Source organism: Xiphophorus maculatus, chromosome 10 (assembly GCF_002775205.1).
Source record: "Xiphophorus maculatus strain JP 163 A chromosome 10, X_maculatus-5.0-male, whole genome shotgun sequence".
NCBI lineage: Eukaryota > Metazoa > Chordata > Actinopteri > Cyprinodontiformes > Poeciliidae > Xiphophorus > Xiphophorus maculatus.
The window spans coordinates 22,461,828-22,476,713 of NC_036452.1; the positions used below are offsets into that span (position 1 = coordinate 22,461,828).

Here is a 14,886-nt window from a genome sequence, read left to right on the forward strand (position 1 = left end):
TGATCCTGTTCTCTAGTGTCTCTCTGAATAAAAGCTCTTAATTAAATCCTTCAATCATAAATTCTGTCTATGTTCTCCTTTGTCTTCTAATTTCTTACTGTCCTGATGCTTTAATTTGGTTTCTGATACAACATATTGTCAGGCAAGCATTCCTTACTTAATGTAAATTTTAACTCTATGTGGTTGAGCACTTTGTAAATTACTAATAACTTCTATTTCTATTTTTATTTAGTAAAGCTGATGGTCCCCACCACCAGCAGGAGGCAAGCAGTGTCATGTGAATGTGGAAAAACTTACAAGCAGTGTGAAAAACAAGGGGTCCAGAAGGACAGGAACCACATGGACGACGACGAAAGGATCCAGCGATGAGCAGCTAAAACCTGAAAGATTAAAACCTTGGAGAGTGGATTAGTGGAGGAACAGAATAGAATAATTTACTATATCGGAGAGCACCGCTTGGGGAAGAACCGCTATTTCACCCTGAAACATGGGGAAGATGAGAGGAAGACACAAAGACGAAGAAAACTCCGGTGCAAGGCGCTACCTAAGGCTTCCTGAGTCCTGCCAGAATCCTCAACATCTAAAATGCTACATCTAGCAGCGGGATAAAGAAAAGCCCCGGTGCAAGGCGCTACCTAAGGCTTCCACAGGCTTGCTAGAAACCCATTGGCTTTAATAAAACAAAAAAAAAAAAAACAGAGAAATGATGATATGTCCTAATGTGACTTCCCACATAGGTCCTCAGTTTTTACGGATCCCAATCTAATCAGAGTCACTTGAAACGTAGCGAGGTCTAAACCACACATGTCTGGAACTCACTCTTGCTGTAGTTCCACCAGATGTTGACGGTGTCGGTTCCTCTTCTATGTCCTTTTCAGTCTCCATCCGGAAACGGAAGTCAGGGGATGACAAAGTTGGATTTTCACGGTGTGTTGATGGTGAAGGACTGAAAACGCGGGGTGACAAAACGGGATCTTCACAGTGCGCCGATGGTGAGGGACTGACGTCAGGGGATGAGAGAAAAGGATCCTCATGCATCGTCCCTCGTAAGGGACTGAGGACAGGGGATGACAAAACAGGACGTTTACGTGGCATTCTATACGAGGGACTGAGGACGGGGGATGACAGACCAGGATCCCCACACGACGTCCTTGGTGAGGGACTGTGGATAGGGGATAACAACACAGGAAGTTTACGCGCCATGCTATACGAGGGACTGAGGACGGGGGAGGACAGACCAGGATCCCCACACGATGTCCTTGGTGAGGGACTGAGGACAGGGGATAACAGAATAGGATCTTCATGGTATGTCTTTCGGTATGGAATGAACAGAGGGGTTGACGGAATGGGCTCGTCCTCCCATTCTTTACCATATCTCCATGCCATCCTTCTGCCGATACTTTGAAGGACCTCGCCCCAAATGGGATCTTCACTGTGCCGTCTTGGCTGGGAGCTCCTCTTCAGCAACAGTGTCTCTAGTCCTCTTGGCTGGGGGCTCCTCTTCAGCAACACTGTCCCTGGTCCTCTTGGAGGGGAGCACATCTTCAGTTTGATTCTCCCTGGTCTTCTTGGCAGAGGGCTCCTGTCTATCATCATCACTATTCCTGGTCCTCTTGGCTGGGAGTTTCACTTCAGTAACACTGTCCCTGGTCTTCTTGGCAGGGAGCTCCTTTTCAGCAAGAGTGTCCTTACTCCTCTTGGCTGGGGGCTCCTCTTTAGCAACAGTGTCCCTGGTCCTCTTTCCTGGGGGCTGCTCTTCAGCATCACTGTCCTTTGTCCTCTTTCCGTTTATGCCAGTCACAGATGTCGCATGAGTCACGTCCTCTTTCGAACCTACCTGATCGCTAGGCTTTAATGGTGTGTCATCCTCCTTCGCAGCATCCACCTTCTTTGGAATTCTAATGGCGCGGCAAAAAGTCACTAAATTTCTCCAACCTGCCAGAGGTTGTGGCGAGGCACTGATAGGAATGGAGTCCTCTGGACGCAAAATGGGTTCTTCTGGTTTGTCAAGTCCAAATGTGAATTTAAAGCTGGAAGGAAGCACTGTACCAGAACTAAGCTTTAATGGTGGGTTGTCCTCCTTCGCAGCATCCACCTTCTGTGTAATGCTCCTGGCGTGGCCAGAAGTCAAAGAAGCCCCGTCCTCTTCCAAACCTACCTGATGGTGTTGCGAGGTACCAATAGGTCTGGAGTTCTCTGGACGCAAAATGGGCTCTTCCTCTTTGTCAAGTCCAGACGTGAATTCAAGTGAAGTACAAGGAGCCGTGTCTTCTTCAGGCTTCTCAGCTACCCCAATGTCTTTTATGTATTTGAAATTTGGGGGAAGAATCTCAAGAATCTCAGAGCGCAGCGACGCAGCACTGCCACGGTCCACAGCGGAGCTCAGCTGATCAAGCTTCGAATTGAGATGTTTCAATGACTGTTCAAGCACTCCTATGCCCCACAGGAATTTAATGTTTGGTGCAAGGACCTGGACAACCCGAAGTCTGGAATTAAAATCATCCTGGTCTTCATTATTAGCCTCGTCTTCACTGGAGCTGGTAGTAGAGCTACCGCTGGAGCTAGTAGTAGAGCTACCACTGGAGCTAGTAGTAGAGCTACCACTGGAGCTAGTAGTAGAGCTACCACTGGAGCTGATAGTACAGGCATTACCTACCTCATCTTCACTGGAGCTGGTAGTAGAGCTACCACTGGAGCTGGTAGCACAGTCCACAGACTGCGGAGGTGAACTACACCTCAACCCCTCTCCGTAGTCTTCAGAAACCATGTCGGTTTCATTTGACCACACCTTACCGTGTTCCTTACCATTGTCTGGAAGTCCCTCCAACTTTGGGGATCCATCTGCTGGAAGCGCCATGGTCTGAGCTGCAAAGGAAAAAACAAAGCAAAAAAAGCTATAATTCAGGATCTAGACCTTCACAAAAGTCCAAAGCAATGTTTTGAGGGAACTAAAATCCCAACAATACAATAACCCAGGTTTGTGAATGTGTTTGTTTTTCTTGAATATATTTAATTAACAATATTATTGCTATGCCATTGTATTTGATTATACAATAAAGACGGGAATTAAGAATCTAAATAAACAGGCCGACATAAGTGGCCTTTCCTCCGTTTCCAGGGGCTCCCTCCTACAAAAATAAAACTGTTTATTTGGTTTAGAAATCCATATCCAGTGTTAAAATGGCTATTATATTTTGTCTGGAGATAAGCCAGACAAAATAATTCAAATAATAATCTGCATCCCTTATGTGTGCATGATGCCTCAAAGTCTTATTATCACATGTTAATATTACTCCAAACGGCTCAGTTATGGTTGAAGGTAGTGTTATGAAATTCATTACATCAGTCTGAAGATCATGGCTGCACACAACCCAGCAAGAAACTCAGATGAATGTTCACACAATAATTTTTCTCCAAATGCTTCTTTCAATATTACCATCTCCATGGAGACAAAATACATCAACAATGGATTCTCTAAAAGTAATTCTCTCAAACTAAAATAAAATGTTTTCCAATCACCACACCACTATTAATATTGCTGACTCTTTCTGAAAACGTAATCAGCGTGAAAATATATTTCAGCTGCCAAATATGCAAAGAACCAACACAGCATTTCGTAAACCACTAATTATTCAAAACTCCTCTTTCTTAGAAAAATAAAATGAAACAATAATAAGTTTAAATCTAAACTACTTAGAAATAATCCAGGAGAAATACATATCTAAAAACTTTTCTAATATTCAAGTATTAAGATTTTATTTCAAGCAACGTATCCAAGGAGACCAAATGTGTTTTTGAGGCATTTTCTGAAACCTGGACCAGACACTGAGTCTTATTCCAAAGATCTGAATAAATCAAAAACAATCTTCTAAAACCAGAAGTAACTATTTAAACCAGATAAGCAGTGTTAAACCCCCACATTCTCACCAAAAAATGTTAACTAACGAATTAATCACAACCAGAGTAACTGAAACCGAGATCAATGTTTTTCTAATGAATTTTAACATTCAAGTAACTTCTGAAAATGATACGTCACTAAAATGCAATGGAGCAAAACACTGTTTTTCTGGTCTTGAGTAATTACAATAAACTAAATAATTGAGTTACTTTGTGAAATCAACAGGTACACATTGATTGTTCTTTAAAGAGTTTTTCTAAGAATAAAGTTGTGTGTTATTTATTCAATGTATCCATGGAGACTACAAACATTTTTCAAAAAGCTGGTTCCAAAACTTTTTTCAAACCAAAACAACTCCAGTCAGCATTACTGACATTTTCCAGAATTTCAAATAACTAGCATATAAATCACAAAACAAATTCAATTAACTCACAAATAAGTTGCACCCCAAAAATGCAAATGATATTTTCCTAGACAGAGTTGTAATTTCCAAAAACTGAACACCAAAGTCATCAAAGCTGACTTTAACCAACTCAAATAATGTTTTTTTATTCTTTTAAAATCAGTTCACCCATGTAATAAAACTAAACGCATATATTAAAGTCTATCATTAGATGGGAGGCACATGTTTGAAAAGTGTTTCTTAATTTTTTATTGAAGTCATTTTAAATAATATCACCAAGGTATCCATGGAAACTAAATGTTTTTCTGGGCTTTTTTTTTTTAAATGAACAAAGAACCATCCAGTTTACCAAAAATTGGACACCAAAGTCATCAAAGCTGATTTTTTTTTTTTTTTTTTTACAAAGAAATCATTATTTTCTTTGTTAAAATCAGCTTTAATTGATGATAACTACTGTATGTCTATACACGATTCATTGCCTACTAATGTTCTATCATTAACAAACACAAACACACACTTATAATGCTTATTACTGGGGCAACAGTGGTAGGAGTTTGCCCTGCAATGGTCCGCCTCTGTCGTTGTGTCCTTGAGCAAGACACTTCTCCCACCTTTAGCTGGAGTTTATTGCTGGCACGATATAACATCTGTGGCTACAATCCATTAGCTTAATATCATCAGTGTGTGAACGTGTGCATGAATGGAAATTTTATGTAAAGCGTCTTCGAGTGTCCTAATAAACCGCTAGTCTGATGTGATTACCATGGAAACCAAGTATGTTTGTCAGGGCATTTTTCAAAAACACAAAAAACAAAAGTAAAGGCCAAGAATTGGACAGAAATCTTATTGTTTGTTTTTCTTCAAACCAGCATAACAATTTTTCTCAAACACTAGTGTTCATATCCCAGACATTTATCCACAAATGTCAATAAGCTAACACATAAGTCACAAAACAATTTAAATTAACTCACAAATTTGTTTCACCCCACAAATGCAAAAGACCTATTAAAGCTATATGCTTTAAAGAAGTCATCAAAATTTCAAAGAATTGGACACCAAAGTCATCAAACCTGATACTCTTAGATTAAATATCATCATTTTTGTTTTTTCAAATCAATTCATGTTTCCTGGCTATGCTAAAAATAATAACAATAATAAAAAACAGATCAACATGTCCCTTTCTTGAAAAAATAATGAAATTAAACAATTACAGTATAGACTATTATAAAGATAAATACTATTTTTTTGAATGTGTTTTAAAAATAATGTTAAATATTTAACGTATTTCACTTAGTGTATCCATGGAAACTGAGTGTTTGTCGTGGCATTTTTCAAAAAAATAACGGTCAAAACTTAATGTTAAATATTTAACGTATTTCACTTAGCGTATCCATGAAAACTGAGTGTTTGTCGTGGCATTTTTCAAAAAATAACGGTCAAAACTTAATGTTAAATATTTAACGTATTTCACTTAGCGTATCCATGGAAACTGAGTGTCATGGCATTTTTCAAAAAATAACGGTCAAAACCCATGCTAATTTTCCAGAAATTTTACGTTAATTTAACTAATTTGACTATAATTAAGTAAAATACATATATTTATTAAATCACTACACCACAGTTTAACATTCCTGACATTTCCAGCGAAATTCAGTTAAGAAAAAGCCTCATTAGTTAAGAACGATCTATGCTAGCAAAGAATGCTACTTGTCTTTTTTTTTCTACAGCAGTCAGTATTTCTTTAAAACACACACACAAAAAATAAACTAAACAAGTCACTAATGTCTTAGTAATAACTTGCTTTCGTTTATTAAAAAATAAAAGAACGATTTTAACCTTCCAGCTGGTCACCCTGTTGGTGCTTCTCCTGGCCAGGAACCGTCTTTCGCAGGTTTCTTATCCACGGGCTTCTTCAGCAAGTGCGTATTTCAGCAAGCGCTTCTTTAACAAGTTTTGCACAGCAGACTTTTCAACAAGCTCAAACCTTCCGAGGCTGTAAAGGCTCCTTCAGGCGTCTCTCTCAAAAGTCCCGTCGCAAAGGGGAAAGAACTCAGAAGGTCAGCGTCATTTATAGGCTTGAGGACGCTAACGTCGTTTCCATGACTTTCATTGACGAACGCACGCACTGGTGCGTCAGAGAAATCGGACTACAAATAATGCAGGTGTCGCGTTGTCTTGTTCATCACTCCGTATACTGCCACCTACTGGCCAACCAGTCTAAGTTCACAATGACATTTTTGAAACTTACACGACTGATGTGACATTATATTTCTGTTTTCATTATTAACTGTCAGTTTCGGACCTTCAAATGGTGAAAACTTCTCTCTGTCGTAAAGCATGGTTTGGAAGAAAAATTCAAATTCAAAATTCAATTCAAAAATACTTTATTGATCCAAAACAGGGGTCACCAACACGGTGCCCGCGGGAACCCGGTTGCCCCAGGGGACAAAAAGGAGACATTTGGAAACTGCTACTTGGATGATTGTACAGCTTAAATACCTCTGAATATAGATTTGATTTAGATTTTTTTTTTTTACTTATCTTTTAAGTCATTTTGTTCATAGTTTTAAGTCGTTGGCTATTTTGGAAGCAATGTTCTTGAAAGCGATGGATGACCCGGATATCCTTTTGAAGCGGACGCTGTCTTTTATTCCAGTTTAACGGTAAAGTTAAATCTTGTTTTAATAATAATAAAAAACAGTTTTAAATAATTTCTTCCCTTTAAAAACGCTGATTGGCATACATTAATAATCGTTCCTAATCCACTGTTTAAGCGATTGGCATAAACAAGAGCTAAAATTTTATAATCTGTACATAAAAGAGTGATGGGTCTCCAATTGTTTAGTGATAAAGGATCTTTGTTGGCTTTGGGGATCAGAGTAATCAGACCTCGTTTCATGGTGGGAGAGAGACTATTGTTTGAAATGCATTCCAGCAGGGCCTCAAATAATAGTTTTCGTAAATCTTTCCAAAATAAAGTATAAAATTCAGTGGTTAACCCATCTAGGCCTGGAGATTTACCCTTTGCCATTTGTTGTATTGCTACGTCCTTGCTGCAGCGAGGTGTACTTGGGTGTACCTGCCCTCACCTGGTAGACATCATGTTTTCCTTCCGGTTCACACCTCGCTGTTTGCTGGCGCTGCACGCCAGCCGCGTACTAATGCGCTCTTGAATGATGCGCTTAACGACGCACTAATCGCTGATCGATTCTTCTTGTGGTAAGAAGCTTCTCACACCCTTAATGTCTGTTAGCCTAGCCTTAGCTAAAAAAAAAGTTGGTTTCACAATGGGAAAAAACGATTCATCAAATTGTGCATATTTTTCAAATCAAGCAAAAAGAACTGAATAACTTTTGATTCGTTGTTATTAATTTTGCCGTAGAAAACCCCCCAACAAAGCTCCTATTTGCTGTTTGTCCATGGACAAACTCCTCAACAGTCACCTGGCAAAAAACTGGGAAGGAGGCTCTGTGGGAGGAGAGCAAAGCGCTTACTGGCGAGTCAAAGCATCTGAATTTATTACGTCTCTATATGGCGATTAACATAAATCATTAAAAAAAATTTATTTTCCATTCATCCATTTCTATCTAAGGGGAACACACTCACACCTAGGGAGAATTTGGAGTGACCAATGAACTCTTACCTTGTTGTCATGTTTTTGGAATGTGGGAGGAAACCGGAGTACCCGGAGGAAACCCACGCATGCACAGGGAGAACATGCAAACTCCATGCAGAAAGGCTGGGAAGCGAACCCACAACCTTCCGACTGCAAGGCAACAGCCTTACGGACTGAGCCACTGTGCAGCCCGCTATAGAATGGCGCTACTATTAATATATCTCTTAGCATTTTGACGTCATCGCCGTTCTCGACTGACTACATCCGGGGTCTTTCCGGGTGATCATCATCCGGGCCTTTTCACGTCACTTCCGGTGAAAACAACACCACGTGCGTTGCCCATGAACGCAGTAGCTGTCACTTCGATTAAAAGCAGCATTTATTTGACGTATAAATGCAGACTGGTTGAAGCTAGTTTGAACCAAAAAAGTCAAGCTTCGGAGAAGGTAGGGGTTGAGTTTGTAGCGGCTATTTTGCTTGCCAAACGGAACCACCGGTCAAGGAAACCGGTGTCGCTTGAATTAGCTCATGTCCTCAAATCTCCAAACACGTTCAACGTTCACCTTTGAAGGGTTTTGTGAAAATAGCTCATGCTAGCAAACGCTTTGCACCTCGTTATGCTCCTGAAGTAATTTGTGAAATGCAATTAAATAACATTACATTGTAAGAAACTGAGACTTGGAAGCTAACGTTAACTTGAGGCAGCAAACGCTGACTGCAAACCCGGCCGCTTCATCTGCTCAGTGACGTCACTGAGCTCACTGCTCAGTGACGTGTTGGTGTTGGTGGTGGCTCACACCGTCGCTAACGTATTCCGTCACACACTTTATTTCTCTTTTCTTTTCTCTTCCATTCACTGAAATTGATGAGAAATGATTTGCGTTGTGCACAATCCACAATCTGTTTTGTTGTTTTCTTCTCCTCTGACTCCCCGTGTGAATTTTCTCACGGCGCCTCAGAGTCTCAACCGAGTTTGAGAGAAACGGGAGACTTGAGGGCTCAAGGTGAGCTTGTACCTGCTGCCCCCCAACACACACACACACACACACACACACACACACACACACACACACACACACACACACACACACACACACACACACACACACACACACACAGCTATTATTGTCACTGTGGAAAAATTGTTGGATTGTTTTTCCTTTCAGTTGAAGATGTGGACTAGTGCAAGTTTGTTCCTCTAGCAAATTGCGTCTATCAATTTAGAGGCAAGTAAGAGGAACTAATACAATTATACACTAATGTGCAAAAACAGACATAAAGGGGCCCACATGGCTGAGTGATGGAGCAGATAGAGGCAGCGGTCCTCAGCACAGTGGTTCCCCTATTTGATTCCCAGGATGCACGTCTTCTTCATGTTCATCTACTGTTGAATGAAGACCGTTATCACAAAAATGTTAAAAAAAAAATCAAGAAAAAAATTAAATTAAATGAAAATAACTGCTCTAACAAAAAAGTGGTATCATCTAACTCAATTCAAACCTCTGCAGTGCACTCAGCTAATGCTTTAATAATCTCTTTGTAATGTGTGCTTCTTCTCAAAGCTGTTTATCACGATTCTCTGGGATTTGTTGGAAATTTTAAAAGTCAGACGAAATTGTCAGTTTTTTTTCCTTTGCATAAAAGACACAAAATCTAAAACTCTGTTTCCATTTCAAGCCTTTTTCTGACTTTTACACCTTTGCTCCTGTGCAGAGAGGCAGTCAGGATGCTGTATCGTCTTTTATCCGCTTGGAAACTTGCTTTTATTTTAGGCAGGAGCAACACATTCTGCTGTTATGGACTGGATTATTAGAACCATCCACCCATTTTCTTACACCCTTCTCCCTAATGGGGTTGGGAGGTGCTGGTGTCTATCTCCAGCTAACGTTCTGGGTGAGAGACGGGGTCACCCTGGACAGGTCGCCAGTCTGTCGCAGGGCAACACAGAGACAGACAGGACAAACAACCATGCACACACACACACACACACACACACACACCGCTTCCCATGTAGCGTCAGGCCCGCGCTGCTTTGCCCTGAGTGTGTAGGAGTTGCAGCAGTGTGTTGTTGCAGCTTTGTTGCTGCGGTTGCATGGCTGTGTGACGTGCCGCTCTGCTAACGCTGCATGCTAGCTGAAGATTCAAAGTCTGCTTTAATTCTGCTGAAATGTCTCCGGTTTCTGTTGAGATTCTCCAAAAATATTCCTTTACATGATCTATGAAAGCTATCTATGAGAGCTTTTTAGTAAAAACCATTTTAAAATGTCACATTTTGGTAATTTAAAAGAAAAATGGATATGAAAAGTAGAAATGTTTTTTTTTTTTTTTTGCTTGTTTCTTCTCTGGTTTGTAAAGCCAGAGAAGAAGAAACGACCAGAATTTCTTTGTGTTATTTACTAAATAAATAGATTTAAATGTTAAGCCAATAATTACTGGGGTTTCAAATCAAAATGACACAAAATACAAACAAAATAGATTTATTTCAAATAAAACTAATATACATTAGAATACTGAAGTTACAAAAAGATTTTATACTGTTATGTAAAATACATGTTTTGTAGGAATCCCTTTGATCTTATAAATTAGTAAGAAGACGTGGAGCTTCTGCTACATGAGGAAACATGGAAAGAGCTAATCAGAAATAAAAATAAATTTTAAAAAGTTTGACTGCTTTAAAGTCAGTCAATATTTTTTTTATTGATTATTGAGGAATGTTATAAATAGTTTAGTTACTTTGAAATTCTTACATTATCTTTTGAGATGCTGTTGTCATTTCCTATCAGAAATAAGTTTTTAATCTCCAATTGTCAGGTATGAAGATGTTTATCTTAGTGATGGGTAAATGAGGCGTCATGTATCGTTTTGACCCAAAGCAAAACTGTATTGATACCGTGTCAATACTGTGTCACTGAATACTGACACCTGCTGGACATTAAAAATCCCTACAGGCAACGCAGTTCACAGACTGATTTGATGACCTAGTCTATACAGTCATGCCCAAAAGTATTGAGAATGACACAAATATTATATTTTCACATGATCTGCTGCCCTCTGGTTTTCATGTGTGTATGTCAGATGTTGTCATCACATACAGAAATACAATTGCAATCATATTATGAGTAACAAAAGCTTTTAATGACAGTTAGAATGAGTTAATGCAGCAAGTCAATATTTGCAGTGTTGACCCCTCTTCTTCAGGACCTCTGCAATTCTCCCCGGCATGCTCTCAATCAATTTCTGGACCAAATCCTGACTGATAGCAGTCCATTCTTGCACAATCAATGCTTGCATTTTGTCAGAATTCCTAGGTTTTCGTTTGTCCACCCGTCTCTTGATGATTGACCACAAGTTTTCAATGGGATTAAGATCAGGGGAGTTTCCAGGCCATGGACCCAAAATCTCTATGTTTTGTTCCCTGAGCCAGTTAGATATCACCTTTGCTTTATGGCAAGGTGCTCCATCATGCTGGAAAAGCCATTGTTCATCACCAAACTGCTTTTGGACGGTTGGGAGAAGTTGCTCTCGGAGGACATTCTGGTACCATTCTTTATTCATGGCTGTGTTTTTAGGTAAGACTGTGAGAGAGCCGACTCCCTTGGCTGAGAAGCAACCCCACACATGAATGGTTTCAGGATGCTTTACAGTTGGCATGAGACAAGACTGGTGGTAGCGCTCACCTTGTCTTCTCCGAACAAGCTGTTTTCCAGATGTCCCAAACAATCGGAAAGGGGATTCATCAGAGAAAATGACTTTACCCCAGTCCTCAGCAGTCCACTCCCTGTACCTTTTGCAGAATATCAGTCTGTCCCTGATGTTTTTCCTGGAGAGAAGTGGCTTCTTTGCTGCCCTCCTTGAGACCAGGCCTTGCTCCAAGAGTCTCTACCTCACAGTGCGTGCAGATGCACTCACACCTGCCTGCTGCCATTCCTGAGCAAGCTCTGCACTGCTCGTAGCCCGATCCCGCAGCTGAAACACTTTTAAGAGACGGTCCTGGCGCTTGCTGGTCTTTCTTGGGCGCCCTGGAGCCTTTTTGGCAACAATGGAACCACTCTCCTTGAAGTTCTTGATGATGCAATAGATTGTTGACTGAGGTGCAATCTTTCTAGCTGTGATTCTCTTTCCTGTTAGGCCATTTTTGTGCAGTGCAATGATGACTGCACGTGTTTCTTTTGGGGTAACCATGGTTCACAGAAGAGAAACAATGATGCCAAGCACCAGCCTCTTTTTAAAGTGTCCAGTGGTGTCATTCTTACTTAATCATGACAGATTGATCTCCAGCCCTGTCCTCATCACCACCCACACCTGTGTTAATGGAGCAATCACTGAAACGATGTTAGCTGGTCCTTTTAAGGCAGGGCTGCAATGAAGTTGAAATGTGTTTTGGGGGATAAAGTTCATTTTCTAGGCAAATATTGACTTTGCAATTAATTGCTGTCACGCTGATCACTCTTTATAACATTCTGGAGTATATGCAAATTGCCGTCATAAAAACTGAAGCAGTAGACTTTGTAAATATTAACATTTGAATCATTCTCAAAACATTTGGCCATGACTGTACAATAAGATTTAAGTCATTTAATTTCATCGTATATTATATATTGTACAATGTCATATCTTCAGTTAAAATCAAAATATATTTGATATTCTTCGATACAGTCAATAAGTAATGTGAACATGAACCAAGTGATGAAAATGAAAGCGATCGTGTTTGGAATGAGGATGCTTGTGGACTGGGGTTTTTTTGTTGTTGTTTTTTCCCCACAAATTTTTGGTTAAAAAAAAAAAGTTTTTCTAAAATTTTGAAATTTAATCTGTTCCGTTTTTTTGACACAATTTCTCCTGCTGTAGAAAAAATGAAGTAAACAATACATTTATATGAAATAATTGATAAAAAGCAGCTGAGTAATTTGTAGACTGGCTGTATACCTGAGTTTATCCAGGTGTATCTGTGACTTCATTCTGATGCCCTATGCCTCAGCATTGAGGAGGTCAATTTATTTAAATAAAACAGATTTTAGTGACACTGTATATTGTTCACATAACTTACATTTTTTCTTTTATATTTTGTACGCAGATCTTTATGGATGTGTTTTGCTGGAAATGTCTTTTTTGTATTTATTTATAGCGGGATTGTCTTTATTTCCCTTTTTTCTGCCTAAAGATTTTTATTTATGGAGGGTAATTTAAGAATAAAATTATGAAATGTATAATATCAAAGGAGAAACATGCAAAACTTAACCTGCAGAACATAATATGAAAGTAAACTAAGAGTCGGTTTCAGCTGAATTTGGATTCAGATAGATCAAGTAGAAACTGAAAAGAACCGGATGAAACAACTACGAAGTGAGAACCAATACCTTATTTTCTGACATAAGATTAAAATGGCCCCATACTACCAAACCTTTCGTTTGCCTTGAGGCTCCATAGTTGACGCTGTACCGTAAAAGATCAAGAATTATTTTGGCAAATGCATCCCGTTGACAGATTGGCTTCCATATATAAACAGTTTGGCGCACCAGTGTCATTTGGAAACAGTTCCTGTATCGGTCACGTGACTTGCTGAAAACAATACGCGCACCGACGCTGATTTTGGTCTATGAGCTTGACACATGCGCCGACGCATCGGTGTTACCGGACCCATCACTAGTTTATGTTTCAAACATCTTATCGACAGTTAAAGAACTTTTTTAAAATTTATTTATGTACAGTGAATCAAATCTTAATGTTGCAGTGATATTCTGGGTTTTTCAGAGATGGCTTTAGTCTGTTTTACTTTCTTTTACTTCCCCTTTCTCAGTTTGGAAGTCACAGACAAAATGTAGTAAAAGTAACGAGAGAGTAAATATGGTAATAGATTATTTAAAACTGTTTTTTATTATTATTAAAACAAGATTTAACTTTACCGTTAAACTGGAATAAAAGACAAGTTGGTTTCACAAGCAAAAAATAAAAAAAGCTGTAATGACTGTTGACTACATTTTGTCTAGTTAAAGGCTCCACAGCTTTGTGCTGCCACCTAAATGTGACATAAAGATAAACTGAGCTCAGAGTGGCTCAGGTCACAGTAAGAAAAACTTCAGCTTTATTAGACTTTATAGTTTCATTCACCTCCGCCCCTAAAAGAAACAAAAAGTTACTTCTGTGAAAGATTTGTTGCAAACAATCCCAGCAGGATTTTAATTTACTCTAAGCCAAGCTCTCCTCCGTGTCTTTCTCCCCACAGTCGCCATGTACCTGGGGATCAGAAAGGGGAAATTAAAGACGGTAAGCCCCGCTCCCTCAGATTCACTTGGAATATGAGAACCACCAGCTCCATGGAGCCCTGCGACATCATGAGGGAGATCCGCAAGGTGCTCGACGCCAACAACTGCGACTACGAACAGCAAGAGAGTTTCCTGCTCCTCTGCGTCCATGGCGACGGGCGGGCCGAGAACCTGGTCCAGTGGGAGATGGAGGTCTGCAAGCTCCCCCGTCTCTCCCTGAACGGCGTCCGCTTCAAAAGGATATCCGGGTCATCCATCGCTTTCAAGAACATTGCTTCCAAAATAGCCAACGACTTAAAACTATGAACAAAATGACTTAAAAGATAAGTAAAAAAAAAAAAATCTAAATCAAATCTATATTCAGAGGTATTTAAGCTGTACAATCATCCAAGTAGCAGTTTCCAAATGTCTCCTTTTTGTCCCCTGGGGCAACCGGGTTCCCGCGGGCACCGTGTTGGTGACCCCTGTTTTGGATCAATAAAGTATTTTTGAATTGAATTTTGAATTTGAATTTTTCTTCCAAACCATGCTTTACGACAGAGAGAAGTTTTCACCATTTGAAGGTCCGAAACTGACAGTTAATAATGAAAACAGAAATATAATGTCACATCAGTCGTGTAAGTTTCAAAAATGTCATTGTGAACTTAGACTGGTTGGCCAGTAGGTGGCAGTATACGGAGTGATGAACAAGACAACGCGACACCTG

At 39.8% G+C, this 14,886-nt stretch overlaps 1 protein-coding gene across 1 annotated transcript; it reads left to right on the forward strand.

The window, feature by feature from the left end:
* The first annotated feature begins 8,812 nt into the window (after positions 1-8,812).
* LOC111609928 (MAP/microtubule affinity-regulating kinase 3-like) lies at positions 8,813-14,616 on the forward strand. Its single transcript, XM_023341381.1, has 2 exons — positions 8,813-8,921; positions 14,141-14,616. Exon 2 carries the CDS (start codon positions 14,214-14,216, stop codon positions 14,484-14,486), a length of 273 nt encoding a protein of 90 aa, XP_023197149.1. The 5' UTR covers positions 8,813-8,921; positions 14,141-14,213; the 3' UTR covers positions 14,487-14,616.
* The last annotated feature ends 270 nt before the right edge of the window (positions 14,617-14,886 follow it).